Genomic DNA, 24328 nt, shown 5'->3' with positions numbered 1-24328 from the left:
ACATATTGTGAAGATAACAGTTTTATTATGAACATTCAATCCGCATTCTGCATTGTTTTCATGTTATTCCGCGTTCCGTTCTGTTTTTTTAGTTGTACACTAATGGTGGAAGAATACACGTGTCTTGCGCCTACAACTGTGTACAAGTTGTCTTTTCTGCCATCAATTAGAAGCTACATCATTACAACTGGTGTCAGAAGTGGGATAGATTGTCTATCTATCAGAAATCTGTAAAGAACCGACGTCAAGTGACAACGAATCTCCGAGTTTGGGGTTATCGTCGAAGTTGGCCTACACTGCATACAGCCATAACCATGGGACTTGTAATGATCACGCTTTCACCTGAAGCGGCTCGCCTCGGAGGTAAGTTGACCTTAGTTTGATATGATAGCTTGTGAATTTGAAAATAAGACATAGCCCACGGAAGATGTACATATTCCTTTAGTTTTTTCCCCAAAGGACAGTATTCAAACACGTGTAGTTTCTGCAAACACTTCGACAAAGTGTCGAGCGAGTTATAATTTTGTGTTGATCACACCTACACTTTTATCCTATCGCTGGCGAATTTGAACGAAATCACAAAATTAACGTGTTTCATATGCAATTTTCCATCGTCCACTTGATGTTGTTTGCAAAAGATTATCAATCCAACAGTGAATATGTCTGTAAAAACTGTAAATTGACGGATCTGGTCTGTTGTATATATGTGTATAATTCCATGTAGGTGCGTTCCGTTTCATTTATGCTGAATGGAAATTGTATTGACCTACATGCGGGACCGGAAGTCTCGTGGTGGATATCTTGTTATTGTAATAAACGTGGTTCCTGTTACACGGTGGTCTGGTTTTGATACACATGATACGTAAAATGATCACGCTTACACTATGTAATCGACCAATTAAACTCTCAGAAGAAGCAACAGCTCTACAGAAAGTTATAGCAGATGAATGCAAGAAATATGATTTTCTTGGTGAATTCAAATCTGTGACGATGTTTGAAAAAGACCTTAACAAATATCACATTACTCTCGCAGACTTCAGAACATTGTTACATGAATTGAAAGAGTTGACAACAGAAGCCTATGAATTGAAACGCGTGAAAGCCTCTGAAGCTATGGTATTCTTATGTTCAGATCTGGACAGAAACTGGGCAAAAGATTCTTTGAGGTGGTCGCCTGTTTACTGGTTTCCAAAGGGCCCAGGTCTTACATCAGAGACATTAAGAAAGATCGTGGAGAAAGTTCATGATGATTGTCATATTGCCGGTATACATATTCCAGCCGAGTCATTTGACGGTCAGTGGCATAATATTGTGGTTAGAACATTCAGCAACAAACCACTGACACTGTTTCAATTATAGAGGGATTTCTGGTCCGAAGTACAAAAACTAAATAAGGCCGATATTATCAAGGAATTCTCTCAGTTGACGTAAAACTCCAGAGGAATGATGATACCGGAAGCATTACATTGAGCAACAACAAAACTCTACCAGAAATACGCCAAAAATGCTGGGAGTCGGAGAAAAAATGATCAACAACACAACATTAGACAATGTCAGATTAGATCGAATAGCAAACATTGTTCTTACAGAAGAAGACAAAAAAAGCTATTCTAATATCACTACAATCCGATGTTGCTGCTAACAAAAAAGGACAATGGGACAACAAAAGTGTAGACGATCTTTTTAAGGCATTTGCAGATAGTGAAGAATTAAGGAAATTGCGAGACATAGACTTAAGGGTTGTATTGCGATATTTTAGAGGAAATGGAAAATTGAAAACCAAAGACAGCGTAAACAAGGAAACAAAAATCTAGGACTTATGTTCACTGTTTGGTATAGGAAAACAGGAGCAGAAAAAAAACTCAAGCAAAGTGGAGCACAAAAAGGATGTCAAAACCAATCCATCGTTTATCTGAAATAGCAATTAACGTCCTAAAGAAAAAGGTACCGAAATCATTTTAAACATTGCATACGCTGAATATAAATGGCCTGATAAGCGCGCAGAATGGGAATCTGACTCGTCGCTCAATAAAAATGTCAAAATACACGATTCAACGTTTCCAGATTTTTGGTTTTACGTACCAGAATACAACGAGTCAAGAAAACAACTAGAAGGTGCATTGATTCCACCGATTTATTAACCCGACTCAGAAGAGTGACGTGTAAAGGGGGTATTGAAGGTTTGGACAAAAAGCCTTGGTTAACCGTTGCTAAGCAGAAAACAACATCTCTAACTGTAGTCATGGTGGAAGATATTGTTGACCCCATGTCCTGTGAAATGGCATTGACACACTTCAGCGAAAAAGTGGAAAGTGCTATGCTTCAAAATGGTGATTCACAAGCGGCGTCTCTGTGCAACGATATTCGTACTTGGTGGGATGCCGAGGACAGACCTGGAATACCGGCTGGAACAAGAATATTGATGAGGTCACGTCTTCGGTCAAGATTAATTTTTTACTTCCAAATTGGAAAGTTTCCTCAACAAGCCGGCTACGTCAACGGCTGTCCTTCGCAGCTATGGGAAGCATAAATCTCGAATATCGATGCAAAATCCGTATTGTTTGCATTATGCAGAAATCACAGTTACAACGTAAGAGCATTTAGTAGTATGATGGGTGAAACCTTTTTTTCGCAGCTTACAAACCCAAGATAGGCTCGGTCATGGTACAGTGACATCAGCCGAATTTGGACGATTCCTCAGTACATATGTAGAGCAGATGCATGTCAAATTAGACCCTAACAGGTAATTTTATTTGCACCAACTAGATGAACATCTTCAATACAAGAGGCCAGTGGACCTTATTGCTTACTTTAGGCAATGTCAAAGTTTACCACCGAACTTTTAAATTGAAAGAAATTCATTCCTATTATAGAAACCAACTCGGTGAACCAATGACCTTGATATATATATCAAACTGAATGTTATATCTATATAAACAGTGCTCAAAAAGTTTGTTTTCGAGATAATTAGCCAGTTCATTATAGTTATTATTATAGTTTAGCTTCCGTGACCTTGACCTTTGAACCAATAGCCTTGATCTATTGATCACAATGACCGCTTGATCCGACTTATACATGTATTTTGAAAATATATTGATTTCATGTTGGGTCCAAGTACTACCGATGAGGAATTGTATTCCAAAACCATATAGAGCTGAAAGCATTGCAATGGGTTATACTATGTGACTTTTGTTCCAGTTGTTTTTCTGATATGTTTTCATTTTCATGCGATACTATTGAATTTCCATAAAAGAAGCATATGACACTTGTTTATCACAAAAGGTCTATTTAAAATTTTAAATTTACGTCTTTAAGACCACTGGTTGTGTTGTAGTGGGACGGTTTAGCATGCCAAAAAACCAGGTTTAACCACAGCGCTGGATCTAGTTTGTCCGGCGCCCGTTCAAAGTCGGGACAATACAACCTGTTATTGTAAGATAATATCAGTAAATTTAATATGCTTAATTATAAGCATTAGTATGCTAGGTTCGTCTGATGTAAGTTGAGTTACCTAGGCGAAGTACGTTACTAGGTTCAGTCTATATACCTTGGTTCTACTCGTGTAATGTAATATATATTGTAATGTTCTGAATAAACCTCCATCTTGAAAAGCACATGGTGTTTTTGGAAGGACTTTATGGCCGGCTTCTGATCATGAAACATGGTGTCAGAAGTGGGATACATGTGCCGATGTGGAGTAAGTTTATCGTGAACCGGGAGAAATTCACCGCGCATACGAAATATTGTTAGAACACCCTGAAACGGATTCGACAATCACGATGGCGAAATTTCACGCTCCGGAACCATTTGATTTCACATCTCCAAATGAATGGCCTGATTGGCTACAACGCTTTAAACGTTACAGGACAGCTACGAAGTTGAACAAGGAGGAAGATCCTGTACAGATAAGTGCCCTTATACTCGATTTCGCGGTTACCCATAATGCAATGCGCGAAGTACTGGTTCCCGCTCATTAGGCGACGCTGCCCGTAGGCTTATTGTATACAAACAACAAACTGTGAAATCGACGTACCTGTAGTGCTGTACTTGTAAATAAGTAATTAGTATGTGTCAGAATGAAGAAAGGTAAAGAAAACCAGAAACCAGACGCTCATAAAAATGTGAAATCATTCAAATCATATAAAGAAGTGAAGGCTCTGACTTTTTCACAGTTGCTTACAGTGTGTAAAGACGCTGGTGTAAAGACGTCAGGAGTTGGTAGGGATGCGCTAGAGATACTACTTTGTAATGCAATTGATATACCAAAAACAGGCTTAAACTATAACAGAGACGTGAAAAAACCAAGGTTAGATGACCATTGTTTAGATGACAATGAACTGAATGAATTTGAAAATCTTACCCCAGCTAAAGTCCAATCTTTACAAGGTTGGACGAAAAGTTTACAGGATATACCAGATATTGACCTGGGGATAGTAAAGAAGTATTTGTTGGCTAGTTATAATCCTGAATTTACAAGTGCAAGTCTAAAAAAGTACAAACTATCTCGGGCACATGAACATCTAAATGCAAAACATATCCACAGTGTGATGTTTAATCCTGTTGAGGACAGCAACACATTTTGTGTAGTGAAAGCCCAGTGCCTGCCTTCCCAAAGTACAGAAAACAGAAGAGTGAAGTGGCTTCATGTTATTTTGGACAAACACACCGGAGAACCATATGGAGCCTTTTGTATTTGTACAGTAGGGTATGTAGGTTTGAAAAAAAAACATGCATCATCATGAAATCATAATTAACAGTACCATGTAGTCACATGTCTATTGTAGCTGGTAATGATACATTTAATTACATGCACATGTAAAAAAAATCCAAAAAACACAAAAATAAAAGTAAAATGTACTTCATCATTATCTACAATAAAAAAAATTTAACACTATGAATTGATAGTTTATTGATAAGGAGAAAGAAGAACCGTTAATAAACATGCATGTGTAAATTATTGATAAGTATCGGTATACATTTATAATTCTTTATTTCTATTCCAGATCACTTATTTCAAACAATGTACAAGTATTTATTCATGCTCTTTTCTACATTTCAGAAGAGGACAAGCTTGTTCCCATATAGGGGCACTGTTATTCCTTCTGTGTGACCTGATTTCGGTTGGAGAGACACATTTTCCTGACGACAAATCATGTACTGATGTGTTGTGTCCATGGTCTGCCCCTAAAGGAGCTCAAGTTCTTCCGAAGCTTGCTGAAGACATTCAGATTGGTAACAAAGATTCAAGTCACAAACCAACTGTAAAAAAATTATGCACTTAAGGTTGCTCCCCCATTAACTAATGATCAAAACTATCAAAGAATTTTGAAACTGTTATATGATATCCGGAATGCAAACTCGCCATCTGCTATGCCGCCCATTGTGAACATTGTAGACTTGGAGCGTTTTAGGCCATAAAAAAATACCAGTGCCAATTATTCATACTGAGCTGCCAAATGAATGTTTGGATTTCAACTTGCCACCCTGCATGACAGTAAATGTATCAACTCATCCATTAACAGTATGCAAATTCCCACACAAAGAATTTTCATCCATTCTTGATAATGATTTGAATTTGAGAAAGAAAGATTTCTAGAACAATTGAAGTTGTCAGAAAGTGATAGAGCATTGGTGGAAGCTTTAACTAAAGATCAGTTAAACTCAGATGAGTGGTTTGAGCAAAGAAAAGGCAGCATAACAGGTAGCAAAGTGAGGAAAATTCTGTCCTTTGTTGAACACAAGACCTCAAATCCTGAGCCCATAGTTAAAGAAATTATGCAGCACAATTTTGACAAAAATATCTCACAGAAAGTACCTGCATTAGCGTGGGGGCTGAAGCACGAGAGCACTGCACTTACAGCATATGTGAATGACATGAAGAAGTCACATTCTGATGTTACAATAATGAGGCAAGGGTTGATTGTTCATCCTGAATATGCTTACATTAGAGTCAGTCCAGATGCTATAGTTTCCTGTGGATGTCATGGCAGTAAGCTTGTAGAAGTGAAATGTCCCTATAAATTTAGGAATGACAAGATTGAGGATGTGGTCAGTAATAATGGACTTGATTATATCAAAACTGAAAATAGCAAGCTTGTTTTGAAAAACAGCAAAGCAGGGGTTATCTGGAACAAATAACTTTACAACAGGCCATAACAGGAGAACCCAAAGCAGAAATGTTGATTTGGAGCAAAAGGGGATATTTGACTATTGATGTTCCATATCAGTATAATTATTGGGAAAATGACTTGCTCCCTGCTCTAAAAGAGTTCTTCAAAAGCTACATTGTTGCAGAGATTTTAACAAAACGAGTACAGAGAGGTCTGAAATTAAACTTGGACGATACATGTGAAAATGTCCTAAATGACGTTGACCCAGACGGAGTATCAGAAAATGAAAATGATGGTGACAGTATTTCAGAATCAGACGATGAAGCAACACGTGTCCAAGAGGTTCAGGATGAAACACCAGTCACAATGGACAGTGAGGTGATATGCACTTCAAGCAACACTACAAGTACTACATGTACTAGTACTACTACTTGTGACAAATGGACATTAGGTTGCAATGATTCCTGCAAAGATGCCCGTGCACCAAATTTCTCTAGGGTCAAAGGTCAATTAATTGCTTGTGATGTCAACTTGGTATGTGGTCCAAGTACATGGTATTACTTGTTTTGTGAAGGCTTTCGTAGAATTCAGTCAGAAATTGACGATTTCCCACATTATGTTTGTTTAAAATGTCGAAATGTTCATCCACAAAGAGATTTACTGCTCCAGCAAAATGGATTTTACCAGTGACCAAAACATTATAAAATGTGATTCTGATCCATTATATATTGTGTCAATAATAATGTCAATAGGGACCACTTTTTTATTGGTACATGTACATGTAATTATTAATTACAACATGTACAGTTTTTATCAAAAGAATTCTAGCTAGTTACTTGTACATGTATGTATAGCTAGGCAGGCGCTGTTGTATTGACTTTAAAATATATCATAAAATAAAAATAATTCACTTCATATATAATTGCACAAATAACAGTTCTGCTATGTTACTGCATTGCTAGTTCTGCTTTATTAGATATACATGTATTCTTCATTGTACTTTAGTCATCTGATCATAATCTTGAATCCAAATATAATGATGTTACATGTACAAATGTATGTTAATATATTGTTTTTGCTTCACTTATATAAAGGAAGATGTGTGGTTGGTCAAAGCAGAAATAATATATCTGAAAATTTGGTATATGGGCCTGTACAAAACAAAAATGTATTATAGTATACATTTTCAACTAAGTTTTCTTTTGAAGGACAGACCTGATATGATTTGCAGTAGGATGCAATCCTCTGGCGCACCATGAAAAGTCGTAAGATTGTAAGTCCCTGGCGTGGATGGAATATGCCCGTAAACTTAGCCTGCTGCAAATCTTGTCACGTCATCATGCTCAATTATCATGTACGTACCCCAGACATTATAGTCCACATTAATATCTTTGGGACCCTATAAAATGCAGCTTTGATACAAGATTTTTAAGTAGCCACCTGGGATCCTGTCTTTTAATTTTTAGGCACCCAGGCCAAAAATTAGGGGTATTGGGCTACTGGGCCCCTGTTAATCTGCAACCCTGATATATATATATATATATATATATTGATGTTTTGAGTGCAAATATTAAAGTTAACATGTACATGTATGTATGTATACAGACCAGATACAATGTATGGTTAATGAAATATTGCTCCAATAATAGAGAAAAATTAAATGTATGGTATGACTTGATGACATATTCTTCTGTTTCTTTTTTTACTTTCATAGTATTATACATGTGTATACAATTACATGTATGTACATATGCATGTACTTTACTCACACTAGGCAAATACTTTTCCAGCAAATTAAAGCATACATGTATGCAAATGTATATAATGTAATTGTGAAAAACTGAAAATGTATATATACAATATACATCAAGGATTTTTATTCGTTATAAGACTTGGGGTATTTCTACATATATGAAAAAAATGCTGTTAATGTGAACATAGTACATGTATATGTATGTATCGAATATATGCTGCAGAAAGTATACAGGATCAAATTTAAATTGTGTAGGCTTGTAGCTGAAGACGAACAAAGAGGTTGGGCATTTGAGATTTCATGGCGGGTGCGTAGCCACAACAGGACGTGTTTACTCTTCCCGGGCACCTATCGTCACTCTCAATTTTGTTGAGAGTCCGCGATGTCTCATGCTGAACAATTCCTAACGATTATGCCATTGTTTCATACCGAATTATGCTTTTTGGATAACGGACGGTTGTTTCCTACACTAGACTTATGAATTCGAACCAATTATATATTCAAAAGGTGATTATTAATATAAATTAGTGACAATTAGTGTACATGTGTATGCACTTGTTTCTATTTGACTTCCAATGTATGAAAAAATTTTTGAACAATATTATTAAAAAGAAATACACATGTACACATACTTATCAGCAAAATTGAAATATAAAAGTCTGTCACAGATTCAGCCAATTTTCACCTTTTGAAGTTGAACAACCATATATATCCACAACAAACTACCGATAACTATAATACTAGGACAACAGCAAGACATGGTCGTAATATTTCTTACAGTGCAGTATATTCAGCTTAAAGTTCGCTAGATCCAAAGTTGCACTCTAATTCAAATTATTTTACTCCAGCTGTTTGACAATCATATATCCAGGATATATGATTGTGCCCTGTGCCCATGATACCATTCATATTGACCTTAGAAAATATGCTCGAAGCCAACTGGCCAATAAATATTATAAACACAAAGATGTTCATCAACATTTTCAAACAATGTTTATTTACACATGAAATTTAATCATCAGTTATAAGCATACATGTTCATGTAGATGTACAAGAATATGCACTACAGTACTAGTCATCCTTCATGCATGCATGCATATAAATGGTATGCAGTACATGTACTCTTATATGCAGGAAGCATATACAAATGGTTTCATTATTAAATATTTACATGTGCAAATAAAAAGATCTCAAATTCAAAAGAAAACTTAAAATCATAGCCAAAGAACATGAAAAATATACATGTGGAATCATACATTGTACATATATACATGTATAGGTCATGTATACTACATATACATGTATCTAAGTTTATAATGCAGAACACAATATATAATAAATGTAAATTCTAGTTTGTACATAATGTACATATGTACATGTATCATAAATTTGCAAAACTCTGACAGTCATAGCATGTCTGCAACAAAATGCTAACCCAGCCCTATATATCTATATATACATTATACATGTAGAGGGAACACACTAATAAAATTTTTAATTAGGGTCCAGACTTGACAATTGGAGTTTGGAAGTTCACTAAAAAAGCACAAACAGTGAAAACTTGTTCAGCAATATCCTTCATCGATAATTTCAATTCTCCATCAAAAATATGGTAAGTTTTAATCCTTTGAATGGCACGCTCTATGTGTATTCTGACACGAGATATACTCTCGGAAGTTTTAGTCTCTTCGGCACTTAGCTGTGGACGATCTGCTCCTTTGAATGCTGGCATAATGAGTTTGACACCCATGTCACTTAAAATTCCCTCCACTAAAAAGCCACGATCAGTCATTACTGATCCCTTTTCCTTCTCCAGATTTAAAAGTAAATCGGCAGAGTCAGATGTAATGTATTTGTCTGAGGCTCTTCCGCCATACATCTTACTGACATAAGTGATACCCAACTGAGGACCAATTCCCACTAGAAATTTGTATGTAATATGGTGTTTGTAGTTTGAAAATAGTTGTTTACGAGCATCCAGCTTACTAGGATTTTGAACAAAAAGTTCGGTACAATCCAGAATTACACGCACATCAGAAAAGGAGCCTATAGCTGATGATTGGTTAGCACATGCAATTTTCTTGAAAGGAAGTTCACATAATAACTTCAAATCTAAATACATGAGATTTATCCATGAGGTCACAATTGATGACACAGTTCCTGTGGACACATTAAAGCGCTTAGCTAAGTCCTCTGTCAGCAAACCACCTTTCAGTCTTACCATTGTCAAGAAAAATTTCTTCCATCAATGTCAGTTTTCTCTCTGGACCAGGCTTATTATTATTTGTTTTTGAGAAATGTTCTCGGCTATTAGTAAGTTTTCCCTTCCAGTATTGCATGTGTTTTGCACGATGCTCTAGAAATTCATACAATGATAGAAATGTCTCAAAATTTGGAAAACCTGTCCAAAACTGAAGCTGTTTTTGATCTTTCTTGACAGCATTTAAATCCAAAATTTGAGATTTATATATTTCACATTTTGATTCCAATTCCTCCAACTGTCGCATTTTCTCTTCAATTTCAGGCAGATATTTTAAAATCTCATCACTCATTCCAATAAAATCCGTACAGATGTAGTCATGTCCAATTGGGTGGGGGGTACATTGTATATTTACCTCAGACTTTACAGATCTGCCTTGTGATGAAACATTTGAAAATGAAAGGCGTCTTTTCCTTTTGTGTTGAAGACCTATACATGTAGGCTGTGCATCTGATTTCAGTGGCGACACACACTTTTGACTGGAATTTCTGCTTGTCCTTGGCATTACTTCCTTATTAAATGGAAAAATGCTTGGTACATAACCTGGGTCATTTGGGTTGTGGCCTTTTTTGCCTGAAATGGAAAGAGATCCAAGTTTAAGAATTAAAGAAGGGCACATAAATTATCTACATTACTGTCTGTACACCCAAACATAGGACTCCGAAAAATCGCGATTAAAAAAATACTGGTGCATTGTTTGAAAAAATTGAGAGATCAGTGGCTCTCAGAGGCTGAGTCGTAACTGAATATTGCCAGGTTTTTTTTTTTTTTAAAAAATTCAGTATTAAAAATGTTTCCTTCTTTGAGACTAGTAAATTCTCCGCCGAAATCCGCCATTGCCGACAACGTTATAACGTTACACATTTGGGCCGTTTTCGTTAGTAGTCTCAGAAGAAAATATTTTTGTTTCACGTTTTATCTGAAAGATTCAATTATATTTAGTTGAGTTACGACTCGTGGAATCCTATCAGAAAATACAAATTTTGAAGCAGTTAATGCATTACAGAAATTTTAAACGCGATTTTTCGACGATCTATGTTAGGGTGTACAGACAGTAGTCTATCATACTCTATGGACATTAGAGCTGTCCGGTTAACCGAAAAGGCAACTCGATATCGGTAGTCTCAAAAAACCGGAAATACGAACCGAGCATGCGCACAAATAACCGTACTTTCGGTATAAACAGTAACAACGTGGTTATGGCGGGCAGCGTCAAGCAAAGCAGTCCTGTGTGGCTATATTTCGAGAAACTAGGAAAAAATGAAACATTCGCTAAATGTAAATTATGCCCGGGAGGTAAAAAGGTTGCAGCACGTTATGGTAATACCAGCAATCTCACGCGACATATCAAAACTTCGCATAAAACCGAAGCAGTACAGCTGAAAAAAGCTCTCGAAGAGAAGGCATCGCTGAAGCGTAAATTGAAGGTAAGTTTCTAAGAAAAAAAAAACAGTCGTGTGTTCAACTCAAGTTACCTAATAATACAGACTTTCGGGCAATGTTTCTTGCAGTCTAAAGTACACGGGGCCGTTTTCATAAAATGGATTATATGAACGATCAAATGCATGCGGAAATAAAAGCTTTCTTTTGAGAGATCGTTTTGAAATGGCCACACTTTTAAAGAGACGTACCCAGACATGAATAATATATGGGAATAATAATCACGATCCCTAATAAAGTAAGATAAATAGATAAAAAAAAGAAGATAAAAATATTTGGAAAATGAATTAAATTAAAAGATTTATGAATGAATGGGAGAGTAAATAGATGGATTGTTTGAATTTAAATTTGAATTCATATTTCAAATATATTATAGGCCCTACCTATAATTGGGAATATTCTGCTCGTTCCAGGATGAAGCAGTCCCCAGCGAATCCCCAGGAACATCAAGTAAACAAACAAAAATGGTGCCTTTCCTACAGGACAAAAAGTGGGGCTCTCCGGACAAGAGACAGAGAGATTGAAATGATATGTATTGACCTTCAGCCTGTCAGCATCGTAAATGACCAGGGTTTTCGTGAATTCATTCATTGCCTTCAGCCAGCTTACAATATCCCAAATCGCAAGGTCATAAGAGACTCATTAATTCCAAAGGCATATATGGAGCAATCGTCAGTGATAAAACCAAAACTGAAGGATTGTGTGTCCTTGGGCATTACTCTAGATCATTGGACCTCAGTAGCACAAGATGCCTACATGGCAGTGACCGCTCACTTCTTATCAGATAACTTCACCATCAGTGACTACTGCTTAAATGTTGCACATATGCCTGAATCACACACAGCAGTGAACATATCTGAAGCTCTACTTTCCTGCCTCGACGTATGGATCCCAGATTATAACGAAAGGACATTGAAGATCTATGTTGTGACAGATAATGCATCAAATGTGCAAGCAGCTATGAGACAACTTCCATCTTTTAAGTTCGTTCCTCTCAATTGCTTTGCTCATACATTACAACTTGCTGTGAACGATGCAGTCAAGAAATTCTTCGGGCTTGAAAAAGTAATTGCGAAGGCTAAAGTTATCACTAAACATTTTCATGCAAGCGCAAAGGATACACACAGCCTTGCTGAGAAGCAGAAATCATTGGGTGTGCCTGTGCATCGTCTGAAGAGTGAATGCCCAACAAGGTGGAATTCATTGTATTATTTACTGGAGAGACTAGTCGAGCAAAGAGAATCAGTAACCGCTGTATTAGCTACGAACGATAAGATAAATGATCTTAAAAAATCTGAGTGGAAGATCGCTGCAAGTTATGTAAGTGCCCTGAAACCATTTGAGGATGCAACAAACATGATGTCTGCGTCTAGATATGCTACAAGCTCAATGATAATCCCAGTCCTGCACGTTTTGAATGAGCAGATGAAAGACGTTGAAATGAATGACTTTGGAAAGCAGATACATGCCAACATCAATGCCAGATGGCCTGAATATGAGATGAAGCTTGAGTTTGCAATACCCACATACCTCGATCCCAGGTTCAAGAATTATGGGTTCAATGATGACACAGCCAGAGACCGGACAGCAAAAGAAATAGTGCAGCTGATGTTAGACAATGCTAAGAATCCTCAAGTTATCGAAACTCCGAGTGCATGTGAATCTGACATCAAAAAGCAGTCTGCTAGTGCGACTGAGTCATCAGAGACTGCTACGACGTCAAAGAAGACTGTGTGGGAAATATTCAAGAAAATGGTAGATAAGAAGAAGCAGACTGCTTCTGAGCACTCAACTGATAATCTACGGGAAAAGATGGAACATGAACTTCAGTTGTTTTGTAGTGAGGAACTTTTGGAACCTGAGAAATCTCCATTCGACTGGTGGAAAACAAAGAAGACTAGGTACTCAAACCTTGCAAAGTTGGCACAGGTTTTTCTTTCGATACCAGCCACCTCTGTTCCTAGCGAGCGCATGTTCAGCAAATCTGGTCTCATCTCCAATCGAAGATCCTGTCTTGAGCCATTTTTTGCTGAGCAACTTACCTTTCTCGGACATAACCTGCGACAGTGAACTGTGGTACTGACTTGGTTGAGAAGGAAAATTAACACCCTGATGTGTTCAAAAAAAACAGTTTTGTTCAATACTCATTCATGGCACAAGAAGTGTTAGTCAGTCTAGTCTTGCCTATGTTATTATTGTTACTGTTTTCTTTGAACCATATTGCACACTTGCAGCTCCATAACAAGTTTCGAATTTTGAAACTCCAGACTGTGTTATAACATATTCATTATAGCTGAAACCAAACCTGTTATATTTTCTATTATTTTTTTCTGTCTTGTTACTGTTGATAGGTTTGTGCATTCTTGTTGAAATACCAGGTGGTATATTTTTTGTTTCTCTTTCATGTTTGAGTTGGAATATCATATTTTGTTATTTATTTTATTGTCTCACGAGTTGTGAACCAGTTATAGATCTATTGTTGAATAAAACCGAAAACCGAAAATCAACTTTTAATCAAGTAACCGAATCGAAACCGAAACCGAAGGTCAATTCCCATAACCGGACAGCTCTAGGTCCCAGGGTCCTACAGAATCGATTGAAGCATTTGTGAGGTCGTTATTTGAAATGGCTGAACACTGTGATTTTGGTACACAGAAAGACAATAACATCAGGGACAGACTAGTAATCGGTATCACGGACAAGTCAATTTCCGAGAAATTACAGCTTAAAGCCGATTTAACTTTAGAGACAGCACTACAAATTGCTAGACAGTCGGAACAAGTCAAGTCACAGATTAAAGATCAATCGTCGGTATCAGTCGATGCAGTGAGTAAAGGTAAAAAGTCGGGGACGAAACGTCCTACTCAACAAAAACGTCAACAATATGGAGTTTCGGGTAAACAAAAGCATGACGGTCATGCGCAGGGAGGACAAAGGTGTACATTCTGTAACCGGTCACATGCAAAAGGGTCATGTCCTGCTTATGGTAAACGGTGCAATAAATGCAAGTCGTTGAATCATTTTGCTGTTTGTTGTAAAGCCAAACATGTTCATGAAGTTGTACAAGAACATTCGGACGAATTCTTTCTAGGTGCAGTGAGTACCGGCTCATCGGAGGCCTGGAAAGTAATTTTACCTGTCTGTGGGGCATCAGTCACTTTCAAAATAGACACAGGTGCAGACATCTCGATTATTTCAGAGAGAACATTTAATCGTTTTAAAGAAAGGCCAGTACTTCGGAAAGTTGTGTAGTGAAATTAGGTCCAAGCGTGTCGGTGACCCAGGGTCGTCACGGGTGGCCGGGTTTTTGCACACGGTGCATCAGAGTCAAAGAAAAACTAGACAGATTGATACATACACGTGCTCCTAGCAGGAACTAATTTATAACCAACACTGATTGACAAAAGTGTCCACACTTGTCCCCGGTAAAACGGAGACAGTAATTCTCTTCAGGAAACGGCTAACCCCCGGAAACAACGCTGAAGAGAAATCCCTCGTATCAACTGAAGAGGTAACTAATTAGTGTTGAGCAGACGACAGTCACGCTTGACACAACAATGGCGACGAGGTAAATCTCGGCTGACAGTACCACCTTTCACATCGGTCTCTCTGTCAGTTATCGTGCAGGTTTAACACCCTGCCATACGCCTTGAATATTGCTTTATTACTTTGTATTGCTTGTTTTAACCATTTTGCCGTGTAATTTGCAAAATTGTGGCCACGACGTTCTGTGCATTTAATAGCCCTGACGTCACATCCTGTATAGTCTCCCGGTTTCGCGGCAGACTTCAATCTACTTTACATGAGGCTTGTGCGTTCCTGCAACTGCTGTAACTTTGCATTGTACGACGGGAATCGGATTTTGAAACTGCAATTATTTCTTATCAGTGATATCCATTTATCGGTGTGTGGTATATAGTATTCATTTGGTATTGTACAAACACTCGTCTATCCATTCCGTTATTGTGTATACCACCTGGAGTTCTGTTGTGGGACGCCGGTTTACGTTTCCAATATATATTGTTCTTCCAACATTATTTATTTTAATTATTATTATTATTTTTTTATCACAATTTAACCGGTTTTCGGGTATTGTATTGTACACGGTTTATATGTCCAGGGATCAGGACATATCCTATCCTCCCAATATCCATTCGATTGCCATTACCCAGATTTCTGCCTTTGTGTTGCCTCATTTCCCTTCCACCGTCCTTTCATCATGGCTACTAGAATAAATTGGTGTAAGGAACGCGAATTACAATCTTTACCGGACATTGGTAAGAAAATAGCGCGTAACATCGTGGAATACCGGTTAGCATACGGTAATATAACTCCTGATAATATCGCTGATATTCCCAGACTCCGCCTTACCCATCGATTGCTCCAAACCTTAGATTTTGAGCCAAACCCTCACTTATCCGGTGATGCGAATCAGCCAGATCTCCATTACATTGAGGAATCTGATAAAGGGAAGGGTTCCTGCCCCCCTCGGAAGGACCAGTCGGCAGCGAATGATGTAAATCCTCCGGTGCCCCATGAAGCCCTATTGCAGGTAATTGAGGATAAACAGAGGGCACCCCCTCCAGCTTCACGTACCAAGTCGAGTTACCATCTGTACACAGGCTATGACGAGTCTGACGAGGACTATGTTCCTCCTCGGACCTCCAGGGTGTCACGGCCTGCCTCTACCTCCCGCCCCCGGTCCCGCCGCCATATCAGTGAAGAGGAGGGGGAGATGGTCCGTATTACAAGAGGTCGGCCATCACATCATGGTGGTCCAAACCGGCACCGGTATGCCCCGCCAGAGTTCTTAGAGGATAGTGAGGAGGATCCCCCATACTCTGCCTCAACAGGACGTCATAAAGGGAGACCACCCATACTTCCCAAACACCTGGAGTTTGATGGCCGGTCTAATTGGCCATTATTTAAACAGAAGTTTATAAAGTATGCTGAGGCAGCTGGTTGGACAGGAGACGAACGGCGTGATGCCTTGTGTTGGGGTTTAACTGGTAAGGCTGGGGACTATTATCACCTATTGTCGGAGATGAACCCCACTTTGTCCTACCGGAAATTAATATCGGAGTTCGACAAACGCTTCCACGGCGCAGAGCTTCAGGAAACTTTGCAGGCAAAGTTTCAAATGGCCTGTCAGGATGTGGATGAGACCCTGCATGACTGGGCAGACCGGGTACTTGGTCTAGCTGTTAAAGCTTACAAGGACCTCCCAGAGTCTTGGGTTAGGAAACATGCCATTATGCGCTTTTGTCTCGGATGTAAAGAAAAGGAGGCTGGGAAGTATGCATGCATGAAGAAACACAAGTCTCTGGAGGATGCTATAGAAGAAATAGAGTGGTATAGATGCATACACCATCCACAGGACCTCAAAAAGAGATCACGTCCAGAGGTGCTGCCGGTTTATCGAACCAGGTACGGGGATGACTCATCAGACCTGTCAGATGAGGATATGTCAAATGTGAGAGAAGTACGTCAGTACGCAAGTGTGCCATGTAAGGATAGGAAATCCGTACAAGCTAAAGGGTCTCCTGGGCCGTCTATACTCAGACAAACCGGTAACACTGCAACCTTAGAGCAGCGGGTCTCCTCACTGGAAGGAAGTGTTTCATCTTTAAAGTCACAGCTAACCCAGCTATCACTCAAGATGGAGCAGCATAGTACCGACATAAGCAGTAAGTTTGACATGCTTTTAGCGGAATGTAAGTCCCGTAACCGGAGTCGGAGTACATCGCCTAAGCACAATAACTGTTTTAAGTGTGAGCAGCCTGGACATTACATGCGGGATTGTCCGAGTACCAGGAAGGAGGTTACATTTAAGGAAGAGTCTTTAAACACAGTAGGGTTGGAGAAGACGGACGACTCTCCGGCCCACTGAATCCTTCCAGTCCAAAACTGACACAACCTAGTTCTCAGCAACTGGAAATTTTGGTAGTCACTGAGCACCAACAACCCCTAGCACAGACAAATCAGGAGAGACAAACATTCCATTCACAATGTATGGAATCAACTATATCGCAGGATCCACAGGATCAACATAAGGTCGGTGAGGATCTTGAGGTCATGAGCCTGAATAAAGTAAAGTCTAATTCCCTGTATCACACTGCAATCCAGGTCGGTAATATAACTGTGGATGCTATAGTTGATACAGCAGCTGAGTCAACTATCCTCTCAGACAAGATTTATCAACAGATGGATCCCAAACCTCCCACGTTGTGTAAAATGCAGGCATGTGAAATTTCCGCCAATTGGCGGATTTCCGATTTTTTAACAAAAAAATCCGATTTTTAGAAATATTTTTCCGATTTTTTTCGTCGGTAAAAAAATCCGGATTTGTGGTGTCCGTTTTCGTTTTGCAGTTTATACTTGCCTGAAGTAGATCGTAGAAACGCTTGGATCAACGTAGGTAGTCAAAGCATCAAGTACACACTGATTTAAAGTGCCCGTATGTTACATATCGACCTTGACATGATAATGTTATGTTTTAAAAGGACTTAAGGCAATATGAGTCACCGGAAAGATATAATAGAACGAGGTAGTGTGAAGGACGTTGATGTCGGCGTGCGAAACGCATGGAAATGGAGTTGGCTAGAAAAAGAAGTTGAAGGCAGTTTGTTGTCAGCGTGCATCTACAAAATTGAAGAAGCTGGGAAAGCATATTGTCGGCTTTGCTCGAAGGAGATAAACTATGCCAGTAGGGGTTACAAGACCATAGAGGCCCATGTTAAATCAGAGAAACATCGAAAACACAAGGAAGCAAAAAAGAGCAGTTATTCTTTGGCCGGTAAGTTGTGTTGCAGTTTATTGTTTTCATTCGAAAAAACGAAAAAAAAAGCAAATAAAAAATTTAATCCCAAATAAAAATTAAAGACGATAATGATAAGATTTGGTATAAAACGGCTAAAAAATATAAATATTTGATATCAATAAAAACAGCTAAGCAAGATGATATAAATAACTGTACATGTATTTAATAAATATAAATAAATAAAATTAAAACGTATTCTAATAAATAATACAAAAATTAAAAGGCTCAGTGTTATTTTCCCGTATTCCCTATTAAGATTTTATTTATAGAAATATTTTATAATTCTTAAAAGTTTATAATTAAATCAATGCAAACTTGGGCCTAAATTAAAACATATTCTAATAAATAATACAAAAATAAACAGGCTCAGTGTTATTTTCCCGTATTCCCTATTAAGATTTTATTTATAGAAACATTTTATAATTCTTAAAAGTTTATAATTAAATCAATGCAAACTTTGCCCAAGTATACAGGCATCAGCTCAGTATTTGTTCTTTTATATTTTACAGGATTATTTTCATCTGGTGCCAGATCTAATGACACACATGAACCTTATGGACTACACCCATCGCTGAACGGAAAATTGTCAGGCTCAGTCACCAGTCAGTCCAGTGACATCAAAGATGCACCCAAGTTGTTAGTGCCAGTCAACGACAGACTTATAAATATGGAAGCGACTATCCTTGGTTTTCTTACTGAAAATAATCTCCCATTCAGCTTGACAACAGATTTGATTGATCTGACAAAAAAACTATCAAAAGATACCAAGGCTCTTAGTGAACTACAGATGAACAGAACAACAGCTTCATATAAAATGACCTTTGGATTAGGAAAGACATTAATGATGAACTTGACGGAAATTTTAAGAATTTCAAAGTTTTCACTAAACATCGATGAGGCCACTAGTGATAACTTTCACAGGGTGTTGGCTGTTCTAGTTTCTTATTTCTGTCCAACAAAGAAAGAAATTGTTGTTAATCATTTAGCATCCTTAAGTGTAATAAAAGTTGACTGCCACTCTTTATAATGAACTGGTAAATGTTATTGAAAGTAACAACATACCATGGACAAACCTTATGTCAATATTAATGGATTCATGTAATGTGATGAGGGGATCAAAGTCTGGCCTAGAAGTTCGTATTCGAAGGGAAAAGGCACCACACTTGTTGGATATAGATGGGGACTCATGTCATCATGTCCATAACGCTACAAAGGCATTTTGTAAACCATTTGGCTATGTTGTAGAGTCGCTGTTTAATGATCTACATAATGATTTAAAGTGGTCTGCAGATTTGAGAGACTTTATGCAAGAAATCTGTGTCATTTTAGGTGTTAAATACACAGCTCCCCTCAGGTTTGTAAACCACAGATGGCTTTCAGTGTACACTGTAGCAGTTGACACATTACGTCTGATGGATGTTTATAGTGTTTTCTATGCTGGCTTTATCACACCAGACAAAAAGCCAAAAGTGTTTCCTATTGTACAAGAGATCTATAGAAGGATAGGCGTAAGTGATGCAGCAAAGGAAAGAGTAAGAGAAATCCACTTATCTCTGTCCAAAAAATCGTTGACAAAGGATGGACGAGATAGAAAAGACAGAATCTTAGGCAAAATTTTTGATGAGAGAATGCTGATCAAACTTGTCTTGAATTTGTACAGTAGTGTTCTGCCTCTGTTGAAAAACTTCACTCTTCTGTTTGAGATGAAAGAACCTCTAGTGCATATACTACATGATAAGCAACTTGAACTTATCAGGGAGTTCTTGGATTGTTTTATTAAACCAGAAAAATTACAGAATATTACAGCCAGTCGCCTTGCAAAACTTGATCTACACAGTAAAGATATGCATCTGAAACCAGTTCACATGTTCATGGGTGTTAATGCGTTGCGCACTGTAAAGGAAAATATCAAATCTTATATAGTAAGAAGCTTCCTTGAGAACCTTGAATCTGCTTATGTTGCCAGTGGTCATGTATTAAAAACAAAACTGCCTATTGGAAACTCACTGCTACAGAGCCTTTCAGCTATAGACCCGTGTGCAAGGGGCCACTCCCTTACATTGCAGTACCTTCAGAACCTTGCGCTGAAAGTTGATAATGTATTATCTGAAGAAGAGAAGAATCAGTATGAAAGAGAATTAAGAAGGTACCAACGAGATGAAAAGTTGCCAGAATTTGAGAACATGAGAATAGACACTTGGTGGGCAGATGTTCAAATGAAAGGACAGTATCCTGTCTTAAGCAAGATGGTATTGTCCTTGTTGACCTGTTTCCATGGTCCACAGGTGGAAGGCTCATTCAGCATGATGGGGGACATCATGGATCCTAAATCTTCAAGAATGAAGATTGAAACCTATTCAGCAATTCAAACTGTGAAGTCCACATTACAAGCACAGAAGAAAACTGCTGTGGAATATTTTTCACCTCATGACTTCCAAAATAATGCACCACAGAGGAGACTTCTTAATAACATGAGGAGTGCATATAAGTCATACAAGTGTGAAAAAGAGAAAGCCAAAGAACAGGAGGAACAGAGAAAGAGAGAATTAGAAGTGAGAAAAGCAAATGTTGAAACAAAACGAAAGGCTTCAGAACAGTCAGAAAGAGCTTCCAAAATTGCACGTTTGGCTCACAAACAACTGATGATGAAATCTTAAAAAAAAACCAGAAAAAAGTCTAAAAAAGGGACATAATTTGAGTGAAGTTCGTGCTACATTTTACTGTTACAGTGTAAATATATTACAATCTAAATATATTACAATATTAATGTGAAAGTGTACATATATAGTCTCTAGCTATATTGTGAAAAGTAATTTGTGAACTGACAAAACAATTTAGATTTAAACTACAGTTGGACATATGTGGAACATGTATTTACTTTTTACAATTTAACAAAACACATTTAACAAACTTAAACATTTTTCTTGCAATTGGATTACACTCAAGTATCTCATTCTGTGGAACATTAGTTGTGAACTGGCCATGGTAAGTGTATAAATTGTCATGTTGATGAAAATTTCAAACAGTTTTGTTGAGTTTTTTTATTGGTATTACACTTTATTATGGCAAGAAATGCATGCCAAAATATCTGATGGTATACCCCTTAAGTGGCTAGAAATGCATCCCTGGCAGTCTAAATTTTCAAAAATTTTCAAACCCCCCCTCTCATACTCTCCCCCCCACTCGCGCCTTCGGCGCTCGTATTACTTTTCAGACTTTTTCAAAAAATACCACTCACATGCCTGAAAATGAAGTTTCTAACTGCAGCCCGCGATGCAGCCATGATGGGTTTAAAGATCGGTCCTGTTCAGTTACAAATCGGCGCTGGAGTATATAATGAGATCATTCACGTTGCCCCCATCGAAGACGATATGCTGCTTGGGTTTGATTTTTTGATTCGTCAAGGAACCCAAATAGACATGGCTAACCACCTGTTAAAAATGGGTGAAAATACTACCTCTCTTAGGGTAGGCAGCAGTGATGACCTACCAAGAGTCAGCCGGGTAACGGTTGCCAAGAGACGAGTGATCCCACCGCATTCGGTGGCACATGTACCTTGCAATCTGGACCATACCCTACCTGATTATGTTGTAGAGATGGAAGAGAGTGCCAGGTATGTAATCCCTAGGTCGGTGCACAAGAGTGCGGATAGACCTTCTGTCTGTGTGGTTAATTTCTCAAACTTTTTCACTGTGTTCAAGAAAGGACAGGTCATAGGAAAGGCTATGGAGGCTGAAATCCTTCCTGAGTATGGAAATGGAACAGTCATGGATGTTGGTGCAAAGGAGAGCTCGGTGGACATTAGAAAAAGGGAGGTACCGGAACATGTGAGGGAGATGTTGGATCGTTCACAAGGAAGCTTAACTGATGAGGAGTTCAAGGCCATGACATCGGTTATAAGCGAGTACCAGGACGTTTTCGCTTCACATGTGTTTGACATCGGAACATTCAAAGAAATTGAGCACCGAATAGATACTCAAGGAGCGCCACCGGTTAAACAACGGATGAGGCGCACCCCCATCCACTTTGCTAAGGAAGAGGAAGGGGAAATAACTAAGATGCTTGAGGCAGGGGTCATCCAGCCTTCAATTTCCGAATGGGCCTCAGCCCCAGTTTTAGTCCGGAAACGAGATGGGTCAGTTCGATATTGCATAGATTACAGAGCTTTGAATAACTTGACAGTTAAAGATGTATATCCATTGCCCTTGGTTGAGGACTTTGTGGATACACTATCCGGAAATCGGTGGTTTTCGAAGTTAGACGCGGTGTGGGGTTATTGGCAAGTGAAAATTGCTGAGGAGGACAGGAAGAAGACGGCTTTTATCACTAAATATGGACTTTTTGAATTTGTGAAAATGCCATTTGGTCTGTGCAACTCCCCAGCAACATTCTCCAGGGTTATTAACTTAATTCTCAGTGGAATGAATTGGAAAACCTCCCTAGCTTTTCTTGACGACATTGTGATTCTGGGACGAGATTTTAAAGACCATCTCAACAATTTATGTGAGGCTTTAAGCAGGTTCCGGTACTATGGAATAAAGCTAAAACCAAAAAAGTGTGTTTTTTGTCAGAAAAAAGTCGAGTTCCTTGGTCGTATTGTGGGTGAGGACACCCTAGCTATGTCGTACAGCGACATAGAGGCTGTTAGAGATTGGCCTATTCCCACAAGTACTAAAGATGTGGAGCGATTTCTCGGCTTGGCAAACTATCATCGGCTCTTTATTAAGGACTTTGCAGAAGTTGCTCTTCCCCTGTATGGGATCACCGGAAAAAAACCATTTAAATGGGAAAAAGAACAACAACAAGCTTTTGATACATTAAAAGCAAAGCTAATACAACCACCAATATTGGCATTGCCAAATCAGTTTGACGACTTTGTACTGGACACTGATGCATCAGATGAGGCTATCGGTGGAGAGCTATTGCAAGTTGTGGATAAAGAAGAGAAGGTTATAGCCTATGCTAGTTTTGCACTTACACCGGAACAAAAACGGTACTGCACTACTCGGAAGGAGTTACTAGCTATTGTCCGATTAACACGACAGTTTCGTCATTACCTTCTTGGCTCGGTGGATTGAGGAGCTAAGCCAGTACAACATGATTTTGGAACATCGCAAAGGTAACCTCCATGTAAATGCCGATGCTCTGTCGAGGATACCATCAGAAGATAGCCATTATATCCATGGAATCCATCCAAGGGATTTACCTTGTGGGGGATGCAAATATTTAACGAGCGCATGAAAGATGGGGCGAGTTTATCGGAAGTGTGGATGATGTGGTACCTATTGCAATGACAGTTCCAGTTCCCCAGGTGAATGAAGGCGGAACTACTACATCCAAGATGTGGGATCCGGGCGGAACAGAGGATAAGAATCCGAGATATATTGAAGTGTGCCCTCGGCTATGTCGGGTTAGTACCTTGACTGAGGGAGGTGAGATTGTACCAAATGTGCAATCTGTCAAGGACGAACAATGTTGGGGATTTGCCAAGGAAGAAATTATGCAAGAACAAGCAAAGGACCCAGACTTGTTATTGGTTCTAAATTGGATGTTAAATAAAGTGACACCATCTAGCGAGGAGCTATTCTTGTCCAGCCCAGCTTCCAAGTTCTATTGGATCAATAAGGAGCGCTTGAGGCTAAGGGTTATGTTCTCTTCATGAAAGCTAAGGACAGTGATGTTCAGAGACTATTAGTACCAAAAGGCTTAAAACACACCGTGCTCCATCTCCACCATGATTTGCCCTCAGCTGGTCACCAAGGTATCGCCCGGACGCGAGAGAAAGTAAAGGAGAAATTTGCATGGTTCGGACTTACCCAGGATGTGGAAAGCTTTGTTGCCACTTGTGAGGTATGTAACCGTAATAAAAAAACTAATCGGCATGGCCGGTATCCTCTTGTAGAACATCATGCTGGAGCCCCTATGGAGAGAGTTCACATAGATTT

The 24328-nt window shown here is 38.7% G+C and overlaps 4 protein-coding genes across 4 annotated transcripts; 3 read left to right on the top strand and 1 right to left on the bottom strand.

Annotated features, from left to right (window-relative positions):
- Window positions 1-9361: 9361 nt before the first annotated feature.
- On the bottom strand, window positions 9362-10087 carry LOC132563942 (uncharacterized). Its single transcript, XM_060228698.1, has one exon. It carries the CDS (start codon window positions 10085-10087, stop codon window positions 9362-9364), a length of 726 nt encoding a protein of 241 aa, XP_060084681.1.
- Window positions 10088-12088: 2001 nt separating this feature from the next.
- Window positions 12089-13633, top strand: LOC132563941 (zinc finger BED domain-containing protein 4-like). Its single transcript, XM_060228697.1, has one exon. It carries the CDS (start codon window positions 12089-12091, stop codon window positions 13631-13633), a length of 1545 nt encoding a protein of 514 aa, XP_060084680.1.
- Window positions 13634-17825: 4192 nt separating this feature from the next.
- LOC132563940 (uncharacterized) lies at window positions 17826-19410 on the top strand. Its single transcript, XM_060228696.1, has 2 exons — window positions 17826-18359; window positions 18893-19410. The coding sequence occupies exons 1-2, from the start codon at window positions 18080-18082 to the stop codon at window positions 19408-19410; spliced, it is 798 nt and encodes a 265-aa protein (XP_060084679.1). The 5' UTR covers window positions 17826-18079.
- A 6-nt stretch (window positions 19411-19416) lies between these two features.
- Window positions 19417-21406, top strand: LOC132563943 (uncharacterized). Its single transcript, XM_060228700.1, has one exon. It carries the CDS (start codon window positions 19460-19462, stop codon window positions 21038-21040), a length of 1581 nt encoding a protein of 526 aa, XP_060084683.1. The 5' UTR covers window positions 19417-19459; the 3' UTR covers window positions 21041-21406.
- The last annotated feature ends 2922 nt before the right edge of the window (window positions 21407-24328 follow it).

This window comes from Ylistrum balloti, unplaced genomic scaffold, assembly GCF_031769215.1.
Source record: "Ylistrum balloti isolate Yb309-2 unplaced genomic scaffold, AGI_CSIRO_Ybal_v1 Utg371932, whole genome shotgun sequence".
Taxonomy (NCBI): domain Eukaryota; kingdom Metazoa; phylum Mollusca; class Bivalvia; order Pectinida; family Pectinidae; genus Ylistrum; species Ylistrum balloti.
The sequence above is the reverse complement of the archived record's forward strand: the minus strand, read 5'-3'. Positions and strand labels throughout refer to the sequence as shown.